Source organism: Pseudoliparis swirei, chromosome 24, assembly GCF_029220125.1.
Source record: "Pseudoliparis swirei isolate HS2019 ecotype Mariana Trench chromosome 24, NWPU_hadal_v1, whole genome shotgun sequence".
In the NCBI taxonomy this organism is placed as follows: Eukaryota; Metazoa; Chordata; class Actinopteri; order Perciformes; family Liparidae; genus Pseudoliparis; species Pseudoliparis swirei.
The window spans coordinates 2,498,208-2,522,135 of record NC_079411.1 but is presented as its reverse complement, the minus strand read 5'-3'; the positions used below and the strand labels follow the sequence as shown (position 1 = coordinate 2,522,135).

At 44.6% G+C, this 23,928-nt stretch overlaps 2 protein-coding genes across 4 annotated transcripts in view; one reads left to right on the top strand and one right to left on the bottom strand.

Moving 5' to 3' along the window:
• The window catches only part of meis1a (Meis homeobox 1 a), a 41,137-nt gene extending 38,845 nt beyond the window's left edge, over positions 1-2,292 (bottom strand). For both annotated transcript variants that reach the window (XM_056408417.1, XM_056408418.1), the window contains exon 1: positions 1,791-2,292. In XM_056408417.1, the coding sequence (XP_056264392.1) occupies positions 1,791-1,802 (12 nt within the window). In that variant the 5' untranslated portion in view covers positions 1,803-2,292. The remainder of the gene's footprint in view (positions 1-1,790) is intronic.
• Positions 2,293-6,259: 3,967 nt separating this feature from the next.
• Positions 6,260-23,232, top strand: spred2a (sprouty related EVH1 domain containing 2a). Of its 2 annotated transcripts, none has more exons than XM_056408413.1 (6): positions 6,260-6,390; positions 16,908-17,082; positions 17,163-17,331; positions 18,344-18,408; positions 20,122-20,286; positions 21,015-23,232. In XM_056408413.1, the coding sequence occupies exons 1-6, from the start codon at positions 6,365-6,367 to the stop codon at positions 21,657-21,659; spliced, it is 1,245 nt and encodes a 414-aa protein (XP_056264388.1). In that variant the 5' UTR covers positions 6,260-6,364; the 3' UTR covers positions 21,660-23,232. The 2 variants fall into 2 exon arrangements, with proteins under 2 accessions (XP_056264388.1, XP_056264390.1); XM_056408415.1 differs by lacking the exon at positions 6,260-6,390 and adding an exon at positions 16,144-16,239.
• The last annotated feature ends 696 nt before the right edge of the window (positions 23,233-23,928 follow it).

Here is a 23,928-nt window from a genome sequence, read left to right as displayed (position 1 = left end):
ACGGAAATATTATGAATATTATGAATATTATACATCTCAGACTGCACTGGGAAGCTGTTATTCTTTTAGGATTATAGTCCCTTTTTTCTGGAGCTCTTGCAGATTTTCTCAAAAACTTTATAAACTCAGACGCTACGAAAAAATACGTTTATTTCCAGAAAGAAAACAGGAATAGTTCTGAAGTGTTTATACACACATTATAAATGTATATATATATATATATGTATGTATATATGTATGCACACATGTCGTAGCAATATTATCATATATATTAGCATATGTTTAAAAATAAATGTACCTCTTTATCTCTTTGTTTTGTCTTTAAAAAGACGTTTCTGGGTCTTTGAGGGTTTTAAGCTACATTTATGCTTAAAAGGGTAAATTATGACTAATTTTTGAAAAAATAATAATATATTTGATCTCAAGAGCAACAAGAAAAACTTAAATGTTACCAAAAAAATTGATAATTACAAAATAAATACATTTGAGTTGTATTCCTTTAAAGAAACTTATATCTCTGTATAATTAGAATTGTTTTAACTTCCAATAACAAGACCAACATCAATTAGAATTTGGTTTAACTAATTAATAATGTTTATAATTTCTGCCGTTTGTTTCCGTTTGACTTTATTTAAAGCAGCAACAGGTTTCCACTATGAATGGGTTTTAATATTTGTACTTTCTATGTTTAAAAATAAAAAGCTTAACAGGATCTCTCTCTGTGTCTTTATGTCTTTATGTCTCTTGTGATCGGATTAGTGATCACTGATCACCGATCAATAAAACTCCGTTTAAACTTTGACCTCCACAAACGGCGGAACACAAGTTTTAATATTAGAAGTGTTTTTTAAAGTTTTTTTTAATTGATGGAGATTAAAACACAGATTTTAAAATCAGCCGTGAAACACATTTTAAAAGTTATATTTCTATTTTTCCGCCGCTGGAGCTCAAAGGCCGGACAGCGCGCGACACACACACACACATACACACACGCACACACACGCGAGTTATACGAGTTAAAAGTGTAAAGTTTAAACTCTTACATCCGTTAAATGCTTCAAGTTTAATGATTACAACTAAGTTTTTAATTTGAATTACATTATTTGTTCTTTTCTTTGAAACCAAAAACTTTTTTGTCAAATGTGAACAAAATGCTTCCGGAAATTAATTTCTACAAATCACAGAAACTTTTACGATCAAACATTAAATTATTTAGATCCCTTAAAGATTTCTTCTAGTTTTTCTAAATTATATATTTATTTATGTAAAGTGAATTTAATTTAATTAAAGCTCCGTTATTGTTTCACTTTTATTATTAATTAAAAAAAGGTTTCAGAAGAAAAGTTGTTTTTTATTTAAAAAATAACTTAATACGAATATATAATGGATTATTTCTATTAATAATTACTGTGTTATAATTGTTGGGGAAAAAAGCGTAATTATTAAATTAATCCTAAAAGTTTAAATTATATATTTACGTACGAGAAAAAGTTTAAATTATTACAAAAGTTCGCGAAAAACGGTAAATATGAATTTAGCTGCATGAAAACAACATTATTATTATTACAAATAATGTCCAAATAAGTTAATATATTAAATAGTTTAAATCTAGTTTCGTCTCAGTTGTGTTTCATATTTTCAAGTTAAATTGTTTCACCGTTTTCCACAAATCCAAACTCAGTGTATGGATCATCAAACCTCTCGCGCATCTTCACCTCTGCGCTCTCATTTAAGAAAAGAGAAAGAAAAGAAGAAGAAGAAGAAAAAGAAAAAGTGCCTTTTTTACGCACCCGTTGCGCCATCGGCCCAGTCGCTGCGCCCGGTCTCCAGGTGACTCCCGCGGGGCAGAGCACACATCCAACTCCCCGGTACCGGAGCGTTAATCAGGTAATCCCGTGTGTAACGGAGTCCCGTCGAGAAAAGAGGAACACACACACACACACACGGAGCAGCAGCAGGTCTCCGCTCCGCTCTCCACGGGAACAGACCGACCGACCGACCGCGACACTCCCGCCACCAAGACGCACGAGCCCGGGCAGACGCTGTCCTGCTCCCGGCCTCCAGAACAACCGACCACCCAACCGACCGACCGACCGACCGCTCAGTCCAACAGGCCAAAATCCGATCGGGTTACATCCACACAAAAAACGTGAGGGAGGGGGTGGGTGGAGGGGTGGAGGGGTGGGGGTGTGGGGGGTGGACGAAGTGAGGCGGTACCCGCCCGCTGCGCTCTGAGCCCCGGGGCCGTGCGGCGCGTTCTTCTGCGCGGAAAGGTTGCGTTCAAATGCCCATCGCGGCTCCCGGTGCAGCGGCTTCCTCCTCCTCCCTCAGAGCAGGCCTTCGGGGGTGTGAGGAGAGGGAGGGAGGGACGAGAGGAGTGAATAGTTTCTTTTTCACCCCACTTAAAGGAGCAGAGACTCCCTTGCGCGCGTCCACGCAGCCAAGGCGCGCGCCCGCGAGGGTGCACGCTGGATAAAGGACACGTGACAAATGTGTCTCATGACTAAAACTATATGATAGGACTTCATTGTAACTACCTAAGTAACTTGTTTTTTTGTTGGTCCTTGAATGCAACACGACAATATGAATAATAAACTACTTCAAAGTTAAAAATAATAACAGGCCCTGAAGGCATCTGGTTTACAACGTGGTGTGTTTGTGGTTATATTTGATTAACTGAAAATGTGTTACTAAAACTGTCTAAAGTGAGGGGGGGGGGGGCGACGCCTGCAGTGAGGGGCCGAGTTAGGACCTTTTTAATTTTAGTATATGTTATGTTTACGGTGCATAAACAATGGAGGTCAACATGGACCCACAGGGGGGGGGGACTCCTAGACCCAGAGAACTCTGCAGTAAACGAGCTATAAACACATCATCATAATCATCATCATAATAATAATAATATGATTATTATTATTATTATTATATTACTAATATTATTATTATTGGTAATACTAGTAATAATAATATTACTACTAATAATAATACATAATAATAATATTACTAATAATAATAATAACACATAAGAAGTAGAAGAAGAATACTACTTATAATAAATAATAGTATTAATAATAATAATAATAAAGACATGTATTTTTGCCCTTTCGACTTTCCTTTTAAATTCAAAACACACGTTATGATTTACAGACTGAAAACTATTTTTAAATGATTGACAGCAATTTCGTTATTGAGCGGGAAATATTTGTACAAATAATACGAAATAATACGAGAATAATCATAGAGCCTAAAGTTTATTAACCGATTACTTTTCCTTCTAATTCTACAGTAACAAGACTTCTACTCTTGCGCGATGTAGTAACTTGTTCTAAATAAAAGAATATGAATATGTTTCTCAAATAAATAATGTCAATGTTTAAATGTGGGGAAGAAAATAAGTTTTAAACTCTGATGCCCCACCTAGTGTCTGTGAGGCGTCAACACCGCCGGAGCCCTCATAATAATAATAATTATTATTCTATTAAAACACATTGGATCAGGAGATGATTAAAACATTCACCAGATCTTTATTACAAATTATAATCTGTAATAACAGTAAAATACAGTAAAAGTTCAAATAAGAATGCAAAAAAAATCAAAATGTTAAAAATGTGGTGCATTGGTCGGGTTTCTCTCGTGATCTGAGGAGCCAGATATAAACTTAAAATAAAAGTTACTTATTTTAATCCCTTTATAAAAATATTTAATGTTTCTGTAAAGTCTTTGAATTCCTGTTCCTTTCTAAATAAAAGTCATCTGAAACAAAAGCCTAAAGAAACCTGTAAATTAGAAAGTGATTGAAAGTGCAATGTTTTATTTTTTCGGGGTCAAGTTTATTTCCTTTATAAAGTCGTCTGTCAAGACATAATAACGTCAATAACTTTCTCTGTCATTAAACCTCTATTATGATGATTTAAATACTCTCCAAAAAAAAAGAAATAAACCCTCCGGAAGAGCAAGAGAAGGGATCTCCCAAAATATGACGTGTGCAGAGGATAACCAACACGCTATAATTATAGTTTAGACACTGAAAATAACAACAATTACATGTCAACATATACACATGTCCTCTAGAAGCTGCAAAACAAACATCATCCATTCATTTGTGTTTGTTGATTCAGAAATCAAACTAATATCAGTATAAATGTGCCTCTCATCTCAACTTCATGTGCAATACTTTCACTGGAGTAATACTTTAATATAATTGTCTTATACTCAACGGTATCATTCCTTCATTGAGTACTGACACTTTAAGTGAGTCAATAGTGATGGGCTGCCTCTGTGTGGCTCTTTTTCTATTCACACCAAACATCTTTGGGGCTTCGAAAGCAAAGAAAACCCCACCGCGACATCTAGTGGTTTGTAAAGGTACTGCATCCGCACAAGACTGAATCAGAAGCATTAAAAACACCTCAGATTTGATTAGTTTCAGTCTCATGCAGACCGTGTGTGTGTGTGTGTGTATGTGTGTGTGTGTATATGTGTGTGTGTGTGAGAAGAGAGAGAGAAGAGGAGAGAGGAGCTCAGTGTATCCTAAAACGTCCCCCAGCAGCCTATAAGCCGATATATAAACTATAAAATAACCGCACAATACAAAACAAAGACAGGATTTAAGATAATTTAAAACCCTTTCAAAAAATCTCTCAGTGCATAAAACAACCACAATGTTATTTTTTAATAAATACTTGTAACTGGGGGGCATTTTGTAATACCGTAGTGCAAGAATCCACATGTTATATTGCATCATGTTTACCTTCACAATATTCATTTATTTTATTTGAAAAAACGAAAATTAGCCCATATCTATAAATATATAAACATGCAAATGTATTATTAGTCATTCTTAAGTAATGGCATGGTGGTAAAGTTATTGCAGTAACTCCACATGAGTTTACCATCTGGATGCAGCAGGATAACATTGGACATGTGGGGAAAATTAGGAGTCTAAAAAATTTATCTTTTGAGTTTTCATATCTGCCCTGAAAACGTGTCACCGTTGAAGTCGACTGAATACCAGTAGAATTTATTTAAAGTCACCGGGCAGGACGTTGAGCATCTGTCCAAATAAAGTGAAATAAACATTTTTTTTAAACAGCTAACTAAGGTCTAAGATATATAAAACACACACATAGTCACGTCTACAAGTTATCCATCAAATACACATCAAACACTGGAGACTGCAGCTGTGGAGCAGATGTGAAGTGCCGCTGCAGTAGCGCGGCTCCGCCACCAGGGGTCACTGAAACACAGCCGTACATAAAGGTGGGAACATCAACCCGGGCTCTTATTTTGAAGAATAGTTTGCACAGGTGTTTATGGATAACTAGGAAATTACCTGAGCACATTGAGGACAAACCTGTTGAGAAAAGATTATATATTTAGAAATAAATAATAAAATGTAATCGAAGGAAAAAGCTTTAACCTCAGAAAGATTCACTCCTGTGATGTTATAGTTCTGATACCTCCACAATACTACTCCCTCGATTACTACTTATTATATAATACAGACACGTTTTAAATGTTTTAAACCAACTTTTATTATTATTAGAATACATGCCTGATATTAAATATAGACCTTATATTCAATATAGGTCTTATATTAAATATAGGCCTTATGTTATGCTGCCGTATAGTCAATAGTATATTTTTCTATTTAAATTGCTCATATTTAATACGACTATGTGTTACTGCTATAGTTTACAAGCTATTTATTAAAAATATAATTAATAAAATAATACAAATAATCAAATTACAATAGTTTCTATTGGCTGCATACATTATAACACATACGGTGTGGCGTTTGTAAAAGATTATTGTTATGATGATTATTATTGTTCTATAGTGAAAGCACGTGACTCTGCAGTCCTTCGGGTCTGACGTCACGGTCTCCCTCCTCCTCCTCCTCTTCCTCAGTCCGCTCTGCTCCCTGAATCCAACATGGAGTAGAGGAGGAGATGGGGCTCGTCCGGGGCCATCCTCACCGACAGCAGCGCACCATTTTCGGTCACCGCATTCCAACCCGGTCCAGCGGGGGAGGAGGAGGTAGAGGAGGAGGAGGCGGAGGAGGAGGAGGAGGAGGGAGAAAAAGAAGAAGAAGAAAAAAAGGCGTGGGAGCAGGAGGAGGTGGGAGAGGAGATCGGATGCGCCTCTTCAGATGCGCTCTAGTAATTGAGGAGTGAAAAGAGAAGAGGAAGAGGAAGGGGTGGTGGTGTTGGAGGAGGAGGTGGAGGGGGGAGGTGGAGGTGGGGAGAGGAGATCCGAGAATACACAACGCGCATCGGGACTGAGGAGCGCAGCGCGGCGAGAACCGGATCATGAAGGCACCGCGCAGCGCCGCCGCGGCGGCGGGAGCTGCTCACCGGAAACAATGAGCGAGGACACGCGGCCGGACGAGTGAGTAGAACAACAACAACAACAATGACAACACACCGCATCTTTATTATCATCTCGTTATCATGAGCGGCGGTCTTATTGGCGCGCTGCCGCGTGCGCATCAACCACATGCACGCGGATTGGTCCTGATGTTGTTATGGGCTCCAGTGTTGAGGGAGAGGGGGGGCGTGTATGGGGGCCTCCTCCTCTTCCTCCTCCTCGTGGAGAGGTTGGTTGAGGTCGGAAGGAGAAACGTGCGCAGAGAGGAGGCGATGTGTGTATGTGTGTGTGGGGGGGGGGGGGTAGTCTGCATCATGATGGACTCCACAGAGCAGACAGAGGAGGTTCTGCAGAGACCGAGAGAACCTCCCGACATGTCAGGCAGCTGGTCCCTGATGGTCTCTAGTCTCTGGTCTCTGGTCTCTGGTCTCTGGTCTCTGGTCTCTGGTCTCTAGTCTCTGGTCTCTGGTCTCTAGTCTCTAGTCTCTAGTCTCTGGTCTCTGGTCTCTGGTCTCTAGTCTCTGGTCTCTGGTCTCTGGTCTCTAGTCTCTGGTCTCTGGTCTCTAGTCTCTGGTCTCTGGTCTCTGGTCTCTAGTCTCTAGTCTCTGGTCTCTGGTCTCTAGTCTCTAGTCTCTGGTCTCTGGTCTCTGGTCTCTGGTCTCTAGTCTCTGGTCTCTAGTCTCTGGTCTCTGGTCTCTGGTCTCTGGTCTCTGGTCTCTAGTCTCTGGTCTCTGGTCTCTGGTCTCTGGTCTCTGGTCTCTGGTCTCTAGTCTCTGGTCTCTGGTCTCTGGTCTCTGGTCTCTGGTCTCTGGTCTCTAGTCTCTGGTCTCTGGTCTCTGGTCTATAGTCTCTGGTCTCTGGTCCCTGGTCCCTGGTCCCTGGTCTCTGGTCTCTGGTCCCTGGTCTATGGTCTCTGGTCTCTGGTCTCTGGTCTCTGGTCTCTGGTCTCTGGACTCTGGTCACTGGTCACTGGTCTCTGGTCTCTGGTCTCTGGTCTGGTCTGGTCTCTGGTCTCTGGTCTCTGGTCTCTGGTCTCTGGTCTCTAGTCTCTGGTTCCTGGTCTCTGGTCTCTGGTCCCTGGTCTCTGGTCTCTGGTCTCTGGTCTCTGGTCTCTGGTCCCTGGTCTCTGGTCTCTGGTTCCTGGTCTCTAGTCTCTGGTCTCTGGTCTCTGGTCTCTGGTCTCTGGTCTCTGGTCTCTGGTCTCTGGTCTCTGGTCTCTGGTCTCTGGTCTCTGGTCTCTGGTCTCTGGTCTCTGGTCTCTGGTCTCTGGTCTCTGGTCTCTGGTCTCTGGTCTCTGGTCTCTGGTCTCTGGTCTCTGGTCTCTGGTCTCTGGTCTCTGGTCTCTGGTCTCTGGTCTCTGGTCTCTGGTCTCTGGTCTCTGGTCTCTGGTCCCTGGTCTCTGGTCTCTGGTCTCTGGTCTCTGGTCTCTGGTCTCTGGTCTCTGGTCTCTGGTCTCTGGTCTCTGGTTCCTGGTCTCTGGTCTCTGGTCTCTGGTCTCTGGTCTCTGGTCTCTGGTCTCTGGTCTCTGGTCTCTGGTCTCTGGTCTCTGGTCTCTGGTCTCTGGTCTCTGGTCTCTGGTCTCTAGTCTCTGGTCTCTGGTCTCTGGTCTCTGGTCTCTGGTCTCTGGTCTCTGGTCTCTAGTCTCTGGTCTCTGGTTCCTGGTCTCTGGTCTCTGGTCTCTGGTCTCTGGTCTCTGGTCTCTGGTCTCTGGTCTCTGGTCTCTGGTCTCTGGTCTCTGGTCCCTGGTCTCTGGTCTCTGGTCTCTGGTCTCTGGTCTCTGGTCTCTGGTCTCTGGTCTCTGGTCTCTAGTCTCTGGTCTCTGGTCTCTGGTCTCTGGTTCCTGGTCTCTGGTCTCTGGTCTCTGGTCTCTGGTCTCTAGTCTCTGGTCTCTGGTCTCTGGTCTCTGGTCTCTGGTCTCTGGTCTCTGGTCTCTGGTCTCTGGTCTCTGGTCTCTGGTCTCTGGTCTCTGGTCTCTAGTCTCTGGTCTCTGGTCTCTGGTCTCTGGTCTCTGGTCTCTGGTCTCTGGTCTCTGGTCTCTGGTCTCTGGTCTCTGGTTCCTGGTCTCTGGTCTCTGGTCTCTGGTCTCTAGTCTCTAGTCTCTGGTCTCTGGTTCCTGGTCTCTGGTTCCTGGTCTCTGGTTCCTGGTCTCTGGTTCCTGGTCTCTGGTCTCTGACTCACACGAGCCTTTTTCGACTTGTGAAATGTTTACCCAGAATGCACCGGGTGCAGAGAGAAGCAGGTAGCAGGCCCGTGGGCGGGTGTCGCTTCTCTCTCTCTGTGGTCACTTGTTGTTGTTGTTGATCCCACCTTCACACTTTGAGTCTTCACTTTTATTTACACTCAGACGTGAGTCCTCTGAGCTGCGCTGATATTTCGGTGTTAAGGTGTCATTTAAAAACATCGATAAAAACAATGTTCCTTTTTTTGTCACTTTTAAAAATCTATCCGGATGCTGATCATGATTATTTAACCCTCCAGTTGCCTTCGGGTCAATTTGACCCGATTCAATGTTTCACCCTCCTGTTACCTTTATATTTACTAACATATTTTACCCTTGGGGTCAATTTGACGCCGGCAATTAAAACCTTCAGAAAATTATTAGAATAAATTTTGTTTTCCAAGTTTAAGTGTGAGGCACTTTATGTTTGTTTGTTGACTACCGAAAGAACACCGACATTAAACATTGAATGGGGTCAAATTAACCCTAAGGCGGCAGGAGGGTTAAACTTGTGCTGAACAAGTTTTACATTATTTTGACTGAGTGATTAAACAAAGAGGATTTCTGGAGATTCAAAATATAAAATTTTAAACACGTTTGAAAGCTTTTAATAAATATCGCGCATTAGAAAATCGCACAAAGGCATATTCAGATTTTTATAAAGTTTTGCTGAATCATGTTCAACCTCACATTTACCCGACGCCGTTTGTTGTGTCCATGCAACGGAACCTCCGGAAGAAGCTTTTTATATTAATTATCATTTCAACGGATTAATCTCCAAACTAAAAAAAAACTTCTTAAGGACAAACTACCTCACACGCGTCACACTGACGTCAGTCTTCATGGACGACGCCGTTATCCCGTATTAAACTAATAAATAATATCTGCTCCAGAATAAACATTTAATTGTGTCCAGCTGATGGATCCGAACCCGGAGAGGAGAAACCAGGGAGCAGACGTCTCAGAGGAGGAGGAGGAGGAGGAGGAGGAGATGTGTTGCAAGGAGCTTTTTGAGTGCGAGGGGCGGAGCTGGAAGTTAAAAAACCACGATGGACCTACGGTCAGGAAAAAAGCCCAAAACAGATCATTATGATGATTATTATTATTATGATTAGTGTTATTATTATTAATAATATTATGATTATTATTATGATTGTTATTATTATTATGATTATTTTGATTAGTGTTATTATTATTATTATTGGTATTATTATTATTAATAATATTATGATTATTATTATTATGATTATTATTATTGAGCAGAACATGTGTCTCACAGAAAGACGTCCTCGTGCTCACGTAATGTGATAACGTCCTGCTCCATGTAGCATTGAGCTAACGTAGCTAACATCGCACACTTTGGCCAAAGTCATTACCATGTATTGTGTAGTCAACAACAACAACAACAACAACAGAAACAACAGCAGCGGCTCTGCAGTGTTCATTGTTTTTGTTTGGAGTCTTCTTGGATTTCATTGGTCGGCGAGGAACCGAAACTCCTCCCACGTTTATGTGGTGGTGTTTTTTATTGATCGGGTAAACCGATGCCCCCCCCGGCCCAGGACAACGGAGAGCTATCGATGGGGGGGGGGGGGGGACTTTAAGGAAAGGTCAACACACCCACAAAGGACAACATGGATTTTATTTCGGCGCTGACCTCCACGGGTCACGTAGACGTGGAGACGAATATTTAACTTGATTAAAAAACGTATTTATCTCAAGAAAATTATAATTTCTTGCCATTTTTTTCCATAATATCTTCTTTTAAGTAAACATCCCAATTACACATTTAGTTGTTTATTATACGTTGTTAGATCAAAGGTCACGATGATGCCTCATTTCTCTCCAAAACTTACAAAAAACGTGTAATACAAAACTTATGTGTCTTAATGTCAGTAATCAACGGGGAAGTTTAATGGTTTTATTTATCAGAATCAGAATCCGAATTTTTTTATTGCCGTGAATATTTACATATAGAAGGAATGTGTCATGGTGAGTGGAGCGACAAGAGACAATGACAATAACAACTAGAACGGGCACTCGGTAGAGCGCATGCCTTCGCATATCACAAGATTGGGCATTGAATTATGAACATGTTGGCATCAGTTGCATGCCAATTGGATATAAATTGACCGAGCTATGATCAAAAGAAGAGTTTGACCTTTTCATGACCTTGACCTTTGACCCGATCGATCCCAAAGTCTAATCAAATGGTCCCCGGATAATAACCAATCATCCCACCAAATTGCATGCGATTCAAGAAGATGTTGACCTTTTTCATGACCTTGACCTTGATCTTTGACCCGAGCGATCCCAAAATCTAATCAAATGGTCCCCGGATAACAACCAATCATCCCACCAAATTTCATGCGATTCGGTTTAAAACTTTTTTTGTTATGCGAATAACACGCATACAAATAAATAAATACACGGCGATCAAAACATAACCTTCCGCATTTTCAATGCGAAGGTAACAATAAACAATAAACACAGTACGATCATTAAACATATAAATATAAGTATGCGGTAAAGTGCACAGACGGGCAGGTTTCAGAAATTTGAAGAAAAGTGTATTTAAAGTAACATTATGTAACAATTGTACCTTAAAATAACAGCTTGAAAAAAATTGTGCCCCTACAATGACTTTTAATATGGTGATTTGCGTCTCCGCTATTGCCATCGGGGGTCTGTGGGGAAATAACTCCGCTATGTAGGATTCTGGAGCCGCCCGGTCCATCCGGCGGATGTACTCGACCTGCTTTCTGGCAGTGATTACGCAATGTCATATAGTGCCACTCCACGCTCTCAGCTACGGTATAAGGGTAGCTTTTTTATGTAGCTTTTTGGTGTTGTCAACAATATTGTATTCGATCACACGTACTCCACATTCAAACATTTAGAAAACAACGTATAGAGGCTGAAAACGCGATCGGTATCTCATCTAAACTAAATGTTGTCATTCTTTTGGTTATGTTGTTTCATTCGCCCTGAGCAACTCAATCAAGGGGAAAAGGTACAATACGCAAAAAAAGGGAATGGGCGGATCTGCGAATTCTGGTGTGAACTCTCTCTGCTCAAATGGTCGTAAAAGAAAAACACACAGTCGATATGCTGAAACCCAAATGTTATTATATTAAATCAAATTCAATGCATCTGCAAGCCCCCAAAATGAACACATACACTAAAAAATCTAACCCACTCAAAACGAAGTATAATCCCCGGATCCCGACAGTCCCAAAGTCTTTGCAGTCCCCCAAAATAAAAGTAAATGACTGCACGCACACCCCCCCCCCTCCCCCCAAAAGCCGGCAAACAGCTGACCGACCAGGTGGAAATGTGGCGAGGCGCCGCGTTCAATCCCTGCGCTCCTTCACCCTAGTCCGGTCGGTGCTGGGCCCAGTTCAGTGTTCCTGCGCAGTCTTCGTATTCGTGATCCCGCCCGTTGGTATGAATCCAAAATAGAAACAGTAGCCGGATTGCTTCTACCGGGCTGCATCTATCGTAACTGGGTATTTACGACACTGAAGTAAACGTTAAAAACCTCAAAAACTGAAGGGGGCGCTAAAACGGAAAAACTACATAATGGGGCTTTAAGGTAAATAATTCGGTGTATTTAAATATTTAAATGTATTTAAGTGTGTATGAGTTAATTTATTTACTGATAGTGTCATTAATATGTGTATATGTAACATATCTTTAAAGGACGTCGTAAATCTCAGTTTTATCCTTGAAAAACATTTTTTTATTGCTTTATTTATTAATATATGGACTGATTTCATCCTCCATTAACATCGGGGTATTCATTTTCAACCTATGAGTGTTTATTTCACGTGATTTACGTTGCGAATATTCTTATAATAATACAGATTACTGGTGGGTCTCAGGTCCCCCGGCGTGACGCATTCACGGTGCTTTCGGAGAAACCGGTTGTTTCCTTTACGAACAAGACGACGTAACCGCGATGCGTGGCTCTGGACTCAGAGGTTTGTAACTTCCCCTGTAAGATGTTGTTTATGAGACGTAAACAAGGACCAGAAATCGACTTCGCTAACTCCTTATTCTCAAACACAAACATGTCCGCCCGTGTTACGAAGGACTGGTCACGAAACGATCGATACGGACTCAGTGATTCACGTCCTGTGTGTTTTATTCCATATAAACTCTGTTTTAATGATCATATCTCAGGGTAAAGTTGAGACACAGTCACTGAGATGCAGTGGCGGGCCGTGCATTTTCTATCTAGGCCTTCAATGCCGTCTTACTACAGCTGAACAACCTAATGTAAGATATTAGTTCACCAGTGTTCCGGTGCGGGGCTTTTATTGTGAAGGAGCAGACGGAAAAAGATAAAGTTGTCGTGTTTCTTGTGTTATTAAGTAACGTAAAACCCTCAGTTACACTGAGAATTCAGAGAATCGTATCGTACATGTATATGTATATTTCTATCGATGTATGTGTGTGTTTATACACACACATACATCGATATAAATATGATGAAGATGAAAGTTCCTGTTTACCCAAACACATGACACAATTAATGAGTCTTTTCAATATGTCCCTCTTGTTCTTCACCTGTTCATTGTGCAGCTCCGTTGCCGCTTGTTCGTTGATCTGTAGATCCGCTCCGTGTCCCCAAAAGTTGTCAAAGCACCGATGCTTGTAGGTGCCGAGTCGTACTCTAGTGTCTCGTTGCTGCCTCGGTTAGACAACTCAAGTTTGCAAAGCCAGTGTGGCTCCCAACACCAAATCGATCACTTGCAACAGGCATCCCCAGCAGTCCGGTGTGCAGAGCTTCTCGGAGCCTGAGCCATCGGTAGCGCTCCTAGTTAGAACTTTGAAAGTGGCGAGCGAGCCCCTGTCCCGCCTGTGACGGGCTTTGTAGCGTCGGCGTCGGTCTTAAAGTTCGTTGAGAATGGCCTAATAATTATATCCTCGACCAAATCGATATCTTCTCCTCCTTCCGCCATTGTGGGTTGAACAAACAGCTTAGTAGTACGCGAATTATTTCGTTTATCAAATTCAGTTTCCTAGTTCTGAGGTTCTGCATCTACCTGCCCATAGACCCCGCCTCTCAATATTGGTAATCCAATCAAAAGACCTGCAGCACTCCGCCTGCTAGCTGGCTCCTGTGCCGGTTCCGGGGCCTTCTCGAAGGCCTAGAGGAGCCAACTCTAAAGCTGATTGGTTGACACAACATTGTCATTCCCATTCACTTGAAGCTACCAGCGCCCGCAATGTTGATTCTGAAGGCCTAAGGGCAGATGTTAGCCCCCTGGCAACACACGATGGCTGAATATGATTGGATAAAAGATCTAAGATAAAGACCAGCCCTCCAAATCTCAACCTGGCGCTGGCAGCAGCGCAACCAAGAGGAACGCTATGAAATTAAGAGAAAAACTCTTACTCTGGGAAATAAGTGAATACATATTTGTGGGCAAATATATTTAGAAAAATATATATATTCTGATGATGTTTAGGCCAGCAGAGAAGGCCTTGCTGGCCCTGACGGCCCGCCACTGCTGAGATGCCGTTCAAACAACAAATCCCTCCAGATTTGAGCCACTTGGACCACCAAACTCTAAATTCCTGCAGCATTTGCGGCGCCTGAATGCCTCATCCTCATTGAGCAGAGCAGCATCGGCTCCACCTGGAGCCGCGGGACGCCGCTAATGGAAGAGGGATTTTATTTTCCCTTTTCGGGTCGATGCGGAATCGACTTCACCGCCGCTCACGTTTCACACATCCGGTGACTAACGCACAACACCCCCCCCCCCCACACACACACACACACACACACACACACACACAACCCCAAAAAACCAACAACCTCTAAAACGTGAACAACTTCTCACACACTTTCTCTTGGTGGAGGAAGTCGTTGGGAATCAAACACCATCTGCTGACCCAGACCTCCGAGACACGCTGATGATGATGAAGTCATGAGTCCGGATGTGTGTGTGTGTGTGTGTGTGTGATTGACAACACGTGTGTTCCTGTGGGAGCATTCTGTGTAGTTATGTGTGTTTGTCTTTCATGATAATGGAGCAAACAGACCACCAGAGGCTATTATCATCTATGTGTGTGTGTGTGTGTGTGTGTGTGTGTGTGTGTGTGTGTGTGTGTGTGTGTGTGTGTGTGTGTGTGTGCGTGCTGTTTGTTTAAGTGCATCCACACACTGTTGTCAAAGAGCCGTAAGCAGCCGTTTCATTACCGCGTGTCCTCTGAGGACGCGGATGTTTTTGAGGGCGGGGATGTCCAAGTGGCGGTTTGCGGGCCACACGGGGGCCTCCGGAAATAACGACGCGGTCGCCCGTTGCCACCACAGGAACCCAAAGGACGCGTTCCTTCTCAGGGGACTCGAGAACCACTCTTGACTGGAGGAGAACCGTCACGCCAAAAACACGCACTTCCTGCTGCAGCTTCTTTTCGGCCAATCAAAACGAGCTCTGCTTTCCGACCGCTGGAATCAACACGAGACGACCGTAACACTCTCATTCATTTATATTCTGCTTCCGATCGACTGGTCGGCGAACTGAGCTGCGGTAATAAATAAACACGGAGGATCGGGATCACCGAAGCATCGGAGAAGCAGAGCGCGGTTTCCGCTGCATTCTCTCTCCTGACCAGCAGGGGGCGAACAGGAATCAGATTGTATAGAAGTCCATGAGAAGATGAACCCAATCCTCCAGGAGCTTGGAGGCGGAGTTAATTGTGTGTTTGACCTCTTTGACAATTATGCGGTTTCCTTTTTTTGCCTCGTGAAAACAGACGTTTTATGAATCCGACCGTCAGGCTGTTATTGTTGTTGTATTCTTGTTATTAGTTATAACTATGGATGTGTTATTCCTCATCGTTGGACTTTGAGTCCGTTGGATGACATCACCACACCTGTCCGGGTGGAGGTGGGCGTTGCACAATGTACACTTTTGACCTTCTCCTGATGAGCCTGACACACACACACACACACACACACTCCTGATAAGAGAAGTCCGCCTATGACCATTCAACCTGGAAAGACCTCCATGGGGTCATGTGACTGTTGAGTCTCTCCACCACATGAATTCACTCCACTTAGGTTTTAATTGATCTTCAGGAACTTAAAGGACAGAGGCGATGGACGAGGGCTCGAGTTGGTATGAACCATTTGTTCACGGATAGTATTTTGCGTGGATGACTCGTGTCTGGTCCGATGTGTCGGCGGACAAACTCGCCGACTCACCGGCGTAAAACATGTCAAATGAAGACGGACTGAAGCCTGTAAAATACATTTTACATCACCGGTCCTTTTGTCAGTGAAGATGTCACTGTTTGCAAATGGAGGATCTCTCATTTTGGAACCAAACTCTAGTATATAGTCCCTCCTGTGTGTGTGTGTGTGTGTGTGTGTGTGTGTGTGTGTGTGTGTGTGTGTGTCACTGTACGCTGCCGGCAAATGCAGTGATGACTCATGCTACACACACGAGCACCATCTGTTTGACAGGCAGGCTGAATCACACAGCGGAGGGAAGCAGTGTGTGTGTGTGTGTGTATGAGACCCGTTAGGATGTGGCGTTGGCGGCGTGCGGCAGCACAGCTCGACAGCCCGTCGTCAACGGGGACCGGCGTGACACCGTGACCGTGGAAACAGGATGTACGATGTCTGAGTATCAAAGGCAAGACGGAGACGGAGCGCCTTCTCTTTCTTTTTATATTTTACCTCGACGCGGCTCCATTTTTATTTTTATTTTAGGTGAAGATTCAGTTTCTCCTGGCAGATCAGACGAGGGTTTGTTTTGGTTTTCTGTGTGAGTGTGTGTGTGTGTGTGTGTGTGTGTGTGTGTGTATGTGTGTGTGTATGTGTGTCTCACAAGTGAGTAATGCTATGTTCAGTAAAGAACATAAAGGACGGGGTGTCGTTATCAGAGCTGCAAGTTCTGATTGGACAACCACTGATGTGAAGTCGCTTACCATTGGGTAACAGCTGCATTCTCTCTCCTGACCACCAGGGGGCAACTCCTCTGGTTGTATAGAAGTCTATATCGTGACTCTACTTCTCTCTTGATGTATTCAGTAAATATTGTAAACATGAGTTTATGTCTTCAAGTCTTCTTCTATACAACATGATGTCATCATTTATACTTTATGGTCATTTAGAGTCAAACAGACCATAAAGCAGGGGACGCTTTAGGGGCGGGGCTTACTGTGATTGACAGGTGGCTCTTCACCATCCATTAGCTGCAAGACAAACAGCATTATCACCTGTTTGCTCTCGCGTTGACCGCTGTGACCGGTGTAACTGGTGTAACTGGTGTAACTGGTGCGTCTCTCCGGCCCGTTGCAGTGACAGCTACATTGTGCGCGTCAAAGCGGTGGTGATGACCAGAGACGACTCGAGCGGCGGCTGGCTGGCGCAGGACGGCTGCCTGAGCCGAGTGGGCGTGTGCCGGCTGCTGGCGAGCGAACTGCTGGGACGCAACACCTTCCTCATCCACGGAGAGCGCCTCAAAGACAAGCAGGTCGCTGCCAACAAAAGAGCCTCTTGGTTATTATTATTTTGTATTTTGTAGGTCGTCTTATGGTTTCTTTTTGTTTCCAGGTGATCCTGGAGTGCTTCTTAAAGAAGGATCTGGTCTACACGAAGGCCACGCCCACTTTCCACCACTGGAAAGTGGACAACAGGAAGTGCGGCCTGACCTTCCAGAGCCCGGCCGACGCCAGGGCCTTCGACCGCGGCGTGAGGAAGGCCCTGGAGGACCTGACCGAAGGTACGCACACGTCGAGGAGAAGAAGAAGAAGAAAAAGAAGAAGAGGGCTGGAAAGAAAACAACTCTGGAGTCACCGTTACTGTATCTTTAAGGCCGACGTTACCATTACTGTATCTTTAAGGCCGATATTACCGTTACTGTATCTTTATGGCCGACGTCACTGTTACTGTATCTTTAAGGCCAACATTACCGTTACTGTATCTTTATGGCCGACGTCACTGTTACTGTATCTTTAAGGCCGATATTGCTGTTACTGTATCTTTAATGCCGACGTTACCATTACTGCAACTTTAATTCCGACGTTTCCGTTACTGTATCTTTAAGACCGACTTCACCGTTACTGTATCTTTAAGGCCGACGTTACCGTTACTGTATCCTTAAGGCTGACGTCACCGTTACTGTATCTTTAAGGCCGACGTCACCGTTACTGTATCTTTAAGGCCAACGTTACTGTATCTTTAAGACCATCATCACCGTTACTGTATCTTTAAGGCCATCGTCACCGTTACTGTATCTTTAAGACCATCGTCACCGTTACTGTATCTTTAAGGCCATCATCACCGTTACTGTATCTTTAAGACCATCGTCACCGTTACTGTATCTTTAAGGCCATCGTCACCGTTACTGTATCTTTAAGACCATCGTCACCGTTACTGTATCTTTAAGGCCATCGTCACCGTTACTGTATCTTTAAGGCCATCGTCACCGTTACTGTATCTTTAAGGCCATCGTCACCGTTACTGTATCTTTAAGGCCATCATCACCGTTACTGTATCTTTAAGGCCATCGTCACCGTTACTGTATCTTTAAGGCCATCGTCACGTTACCATCGTCACCGTTACTGTATCTTTAAGGCCATCGTCACCGTATCTTTAAGGCCATCGTCACCGTTACTGTATCTTTAAGGCCATCGTCACCGTTACTGTATCTTTAAGGCCATCGTCACCGTTACTGTATCTTTAAGGCCATCGTCACCGTTACTGCCTCTGAACTAATAGCCGTTGTCCTCCAGGCTCGACCACGTCCTCGTCGACGCTGCAGAACGAGGCGGAGCTCGGCGACGACGACGTCTTCATGGTGAGAAACTCTTCGTCCTCCAGCTGACTTAAAAACGCCGAGGATGACTCCAATAAACTCGAAGGCATTCGTCCGGCATCTCGTCACCGGAGGGATATTAATAAAGAGACGCATCTTTCACAAACTTCATCTCCATCCTTCGTCAAAATAATGCATTTATTACGTCGTGTTGTTCAAGATGTTGCATCATAAGCCAACAAAGATTCCTGGAAAGGGAAATGTGTTCGTCTATATTTTATCAGGAGGAGAATCGGGGGAGGGGCTGTTTTGGGGGTTATTTTGGTGTGTGTGTGTGTGTGTGTGAGTGTGTGTGTGTTGGGCTTTCAAGGATGTCAGACAGGAAGCATGAAGAACAAGAGAGGTTTGGTATCCTGTGGTGTATTTGACCAGCACGCAGACACACACACACACACACAGAGAAACACACACACACAGACACACACACTCACACACACACACACACACACATACAGACACACACACCTCACTGTCATTCTTTCTTTTCTTGTTCGTAAAAAGAAACCACTGAGCCGTGCTTTAGGAGTGATTGTGTGAGTCAGGTGGAGGTTAGCTCGTAGCTTAGCATAGTGACTGGAAACGGGGGGAAACGGCTAGCGCTCTCCTCTGGAAACCTCCCAACCCGACACAGGTGCGGTCCTCCCTTCAACACGTACACACACACGGCCTCCGTCTCCTCCACCTCCGTCTCCTCCACCTCCGTCCTCCCATGAAGGCACCAGCTTCCCGCTTCCCTTCTTCGGCCTTCAGGTTTCTTTCCATCTTTTCCATTGGCTTCAAAGAAAAGAGGGGCGTGTCTTTTTCCCGGCAGGACGTCCAGCGAGGAGCGTCCGACCTGTCGGTGATCCGTCACCGAGCTGTCCTGTTTACACACAGCTGGCCTCGTTTAGAGGAAGGGAGAGGAGGAGGAGGAGGAGGAGGAGGAGGATGAAGTGCCGCGAGGAGTAAATAAACCCCTCCCCGTCGTTTCTTGGAGAAGCAGCAGGAAGATAAATGATGTCGTTATGAAACTCTGGAGCTTCTTAAGTCGTTTGAGTCGGGCTGCGTCACAACGTGAGAGTCACGACCATTTCACAAGATAGTTTAAATAAAAACAAGAAAACAAGAAAACAAGAAGCGTTCATCAGGTCAAAGTCAGTCAAAAATAAATGGACAGAAATGTTAAATAAAAAGCAAAATGACAGTTTGTTCCAACACAGGAGTTTGTCTGTTCCTCTGTTCCTCGATTCCTCGGTTCCTCGGTTCCTCTGTTCCTCGTTTCCTCGTTTCCTCTGTTCCTCGTTTCCTCTGTTCCTCTGTTCCTCGGTTCCTCTGTTCCTCTGTTCCTCCGTCTTCTATCACTTGAAGTCCTCTCGTGAAAAGCTGCATCGGCGCCTCGACCAGCGAGTTCTGGAGTCGTGACGCTGGTTTCACATCGCCGCTCATCTCCAGCCGCTTATTCTTTTCTTCATGAAATATCGGTTTACAGTTAAAATACGGAGGAGAAGCTCAGCAGAACATCATCATCTTCATCATCATCGTCATCATTATCATCATCGTCGTCATCGCATCCGAGCATCCTGGGTCAAAGGACGGAGCTCGTCTGGTGTTTTCCACGTGTGATTTTGGCGTGAACCGACCCGCGGTGACATCACTGATTGGGGGCGTGGCCAGAGGTTCAACTCACAGCTCAGACTCCTCCTCTCTGCCCTCCAGACGGCGACCGACAGCTCGTCCAACTCGTCCCAGAAGAGAGAGCCGCCGCCGCCGCGCCCGGCGTCGCCGCCGCACAACTTCTGCGAGGCCCGCCGGCAGCACCAATGCATCCTGGGACATTTCTACGAGCACCACCGGCCCTCGGATCACTACTTCCTGGACCAGGTGAGTGGAGAGCCCGGAGGCGGAGCTTATTCTCAGGAACCCACGGTCTGTGATTGTAGATCGAGATGCGGACGTAGAAATGTCCTCACCAAAAGATTCCCCCGTTCCCGCTGACCTCCTGACCTCCTGACCTTTTGACCTCCTGACCTCTTAAACTCTTGACCGCCTGACCTCTTGACCTCTTGGCATCTTAAACTCCTGACCTCTTAAACTCTTGACCTCCTGACCGCCTGACCTCCTGACCTCTTGGCATCTTAAACTCCTGACCTCCTGACCTCTTAACCTCCTGACCTTTTGACTTCCTAACATCCTGACCTCTTGAACTCCTGACCTTATAACGTCCTTACCTCTTAACCTCTTAACCTCCTGACCTCTTAAACTCCTGACCTCCTGACCTCTTAACCTCCTGGCATCTTAAATTCCTGACCTCCTGACCTCTTAACCTCCTGACCTTTTGACTTCCTAACATCCTGACCTCTTGAACTCCTGACCTTATAACGTCCTTACCTCTTAACCTCTTGACCTCCTGACCTCATAACCTCCTGACCTCTTAAACTCCTGACCTCCTGACCTCTTAACCTCCTGGCATCTTAAACTCCTGATCTCCTGACCTCTTAACCTCCTGACCTTTTCACTTCCTAACATCCTGACCTCTTGAACTCTTAACCTCCTGACCTCTTGACCCCGAAGCCTTTCAGCGGCGTCTGTCTCCTCCGTGTCCTCCGCAGGCGGTGCACGTGTTCCCTCGCCACGTCAGCTTCCAGGTGGAGGACGAGGAGGTCGTGCGCGTCACCCCCGGCGAGCGCTGCTGGCTCACCGGCTACGAGGACTACCGGCACGCCAACGCCGACGCGGCAAACCGGCCCGACGACCTCCGCGCCTACGTGCACTTCGCCAAGGCCGAGGCGCCCAAGCGCGACTACGCCTCCCCGTACCCGCTGGGCTGCGACGGCAAAGCCGGGGCGGCGGCGGCGGTGACGGTGCAGCCCGCCGCCGCCGCCCCGGGCAAGCGGCGCAAAGAGGACGGCGAGCGCTCGCGCTGCGTTTTCTGCCAGGACATGTTCAACCACGAGGACAACGGGCGCGGCCGCTGCCGGGAGGCGCCCGACCCCGTCCAGACCTGCATCCGGCGGGTCAGCTTCCTGTGGTGCGCCGACAGCCTGCTGTACCACTGCATGTCGGACACGGAGGGCGACTACTCGGACCCGTGCTCGTGCGACGCCAGCGACGAGCGCTTCTGCCTGCGCTGGGCGGCGCTGGTGGGGCTGTCGCTGCTGGCGCCCTGCATGTGCTGCTACGCCCCCCTCAGGGCGTGCTACCGCTGCGGCGTGGCGTGCCGGTGCTGCGGCGGGAAGCACGTGGCGGTGGGATGAGCGAGAGGCGGCGAGGACCCGCGGGAAGAAAAACATTTCCCTGTGGTTTTATTTTGTACTTTTGTGACATTGGAGACGTGATGACTTCCACTTCTCACAAAGACTGAACAAAGATTCTTCATTTATATATAAAAATATACATATATATTAATCTATATATATACATGTTTATATATATAGAGAGAGATATAGATATAGGTATATGTACTTTATATTTTTACACTCATTTGTTTTAAAGGCTTAAATATGTCATTTCTTCAGCGTATGAATGTCGTCTCATTGACCACTTAAAGGGACAGTGCGTAGGATTTAGAGGGTTTATTGTCAGAAATGGAATATACTATTAATAACTATGTTTTCATTCGTGTGTGATCACCTGAGACTAAGAATCGTTGTATTTTTTGATTGCTTCGAATGAGCCCTTCATGTCCTCTTTGCACTTTGTGTCTACGGTGGCTCAGAACGGACAAACCCAACACGGCAGTTCCCTTGACGGCCTTGTGGGGGCAGCGGTGAGCGGGCGGGTGTTCAGTCGGTTGCTCCTTTAAAACATTCAAAACTCTAAATTGGGACATCCGTCTGTCTGTTGTGTCACAGCCCGTTGTGGATACATCACATCAATACAGGACGTTGTTAGCCTAGCTTAGCATAAAGACTGGACAAAAGTCTAACGTTTAAAAATGCATCTAAGAGTTAAAATGTTTTATATGGAAACACAACAGCAACGACGGCCAGGCCAGCTGTTTCCTTTATGCTAAGCTAGGATAACCAGCTGTTTCCTTTATGCTAAGCTAGGCTAACCAGCTGTTTCCTTTATGCTAAGCTAGGATAACCAGCTGTTTCCTTCATGCTAACGTAGGATAACCAGCTGTTTCCTTTATGTTAAGCTAGGCTAACCAGCTGTTTCCTTTATGCTAAGCTAGGATAACCAGCCGTTTCCTTCATGTTAAGCTAGGCTAACCAGCTGTTTCCTTTATGCTAAGCTAGGCTAACCAGCTGTTTCCTTTATGCTAAGCTAGGCTGGACCCGTCGACCTCATTGAATCTACTGGTCATACTGGTCCGTCTCTCCTGGTTTGTGGTCTGGAGGTTTGTTTAATGGTAAGAAGAACAAATAACACCGGCGAGAACAAAGATACTTAAAGCTTAATGTCTGTGTCTGTCTGTGTGTGTGTGTGTGTCTGTGTGTCTGTCTGTGTCTGTCTGTGTGTGTGTGTGTGTGTGTGTGTGTGTCTGTGTGTGTGTGTGTCTGTGTCTGTGTCTGTGTGTGTGTCTGTGTGTGTGTGTGTGTGTGTGTGTGTGTGTGTGTGTGTGTCTGTGTCTGTCTTCGCTGCTGAACATTTTCCAAACGAGTGATTTTCAGTTAAGCTAAAATATCGTTATAGTCCTTTAAATGCACAAGAGGAAACTTTAAGGTGGGATGGAAGTTCGAGCGTCAGGATGAAGCAAATTTATATTCTGGCCAAAGTTTGGAACGAGACCCAAAAATATTTTTTAGCAAAGACAGAAAGATACGTCTGCAACTCGGATAATGTTCTGTATCAGGTAAATAAATAAATCCCTAATCTAAATTATTAGGTTGTCTGTCTGTTGTGCTCACTCCAGCTATGAAAGGAAAGTGCCTGAAGCTTCTTCATTTCTCTGCTCATGTATATTTTTAAGCAATAAGGTGCGAGAGGCAGTGCTGTATGGTCAATAATGCCCTGCTCAAGGGTAACAAACCCTTGAGCAGGGCATTATTGACCATACAGTCCTGCCTCTTGTACCTTATTGCTTTTATAATACGGTTGCGTGCGACATTATAAACAGCAAGTAAAGAGTAAACTGCCTTTCAGCACAAAATAGTTGTCGCCACCAAACGTCGTGTCACGCATATCAGAAAACGAGAGAAAATAGTCCGTGTGTGTTGGTCTGTTGTCATAGCAACGGGAAGTCCGAATCTGTAAATTTCTTTCCAATATATATATTATATATAATTATATAATATATATAATTATATATATTATGTATATATATATATTATATATAATATATATATAATTATATATATATATAATATATATGTATCAAGTGTATGATGTATATTCTCAGTTATATTGTTTTATTGTTTAAATGCTGGATGTAAAAAGAGATAAGATGTTTATAAATACAAAAACACCATCTGCAAACGAAAGAAGCTGCCTGAGTATTAACGTGTGTGTGTGTGTGATGATGATGATGATGGCTGTGTGTAAAGTTTACTGCGCGACAGCACACGCATCAGGATGTTA

Excerpts from the sequence above, each read along its gene's own strand:
- spred2a (XM_056408413.1), top strand. The coding sequence starts at position 6,365 with ATGAGCGAGGACACGCGGCCGGACGA. Across the intron at positions 17,332-18,343 it reads CCTGGAGGACCTGACCGAAG|GCTCGACCACGTCCTCGTCG; the intron begins GTACGCACACGT and ends GTTGTCCTCCAG. Across the intron at positions 18,409-20,121 it reads GCGACGACGACGTCTTCATG|ACGGCGACCGACAGCTCGTC; the intron begins GTGAGAAACTCT and ends TCTGCCCTCCAG.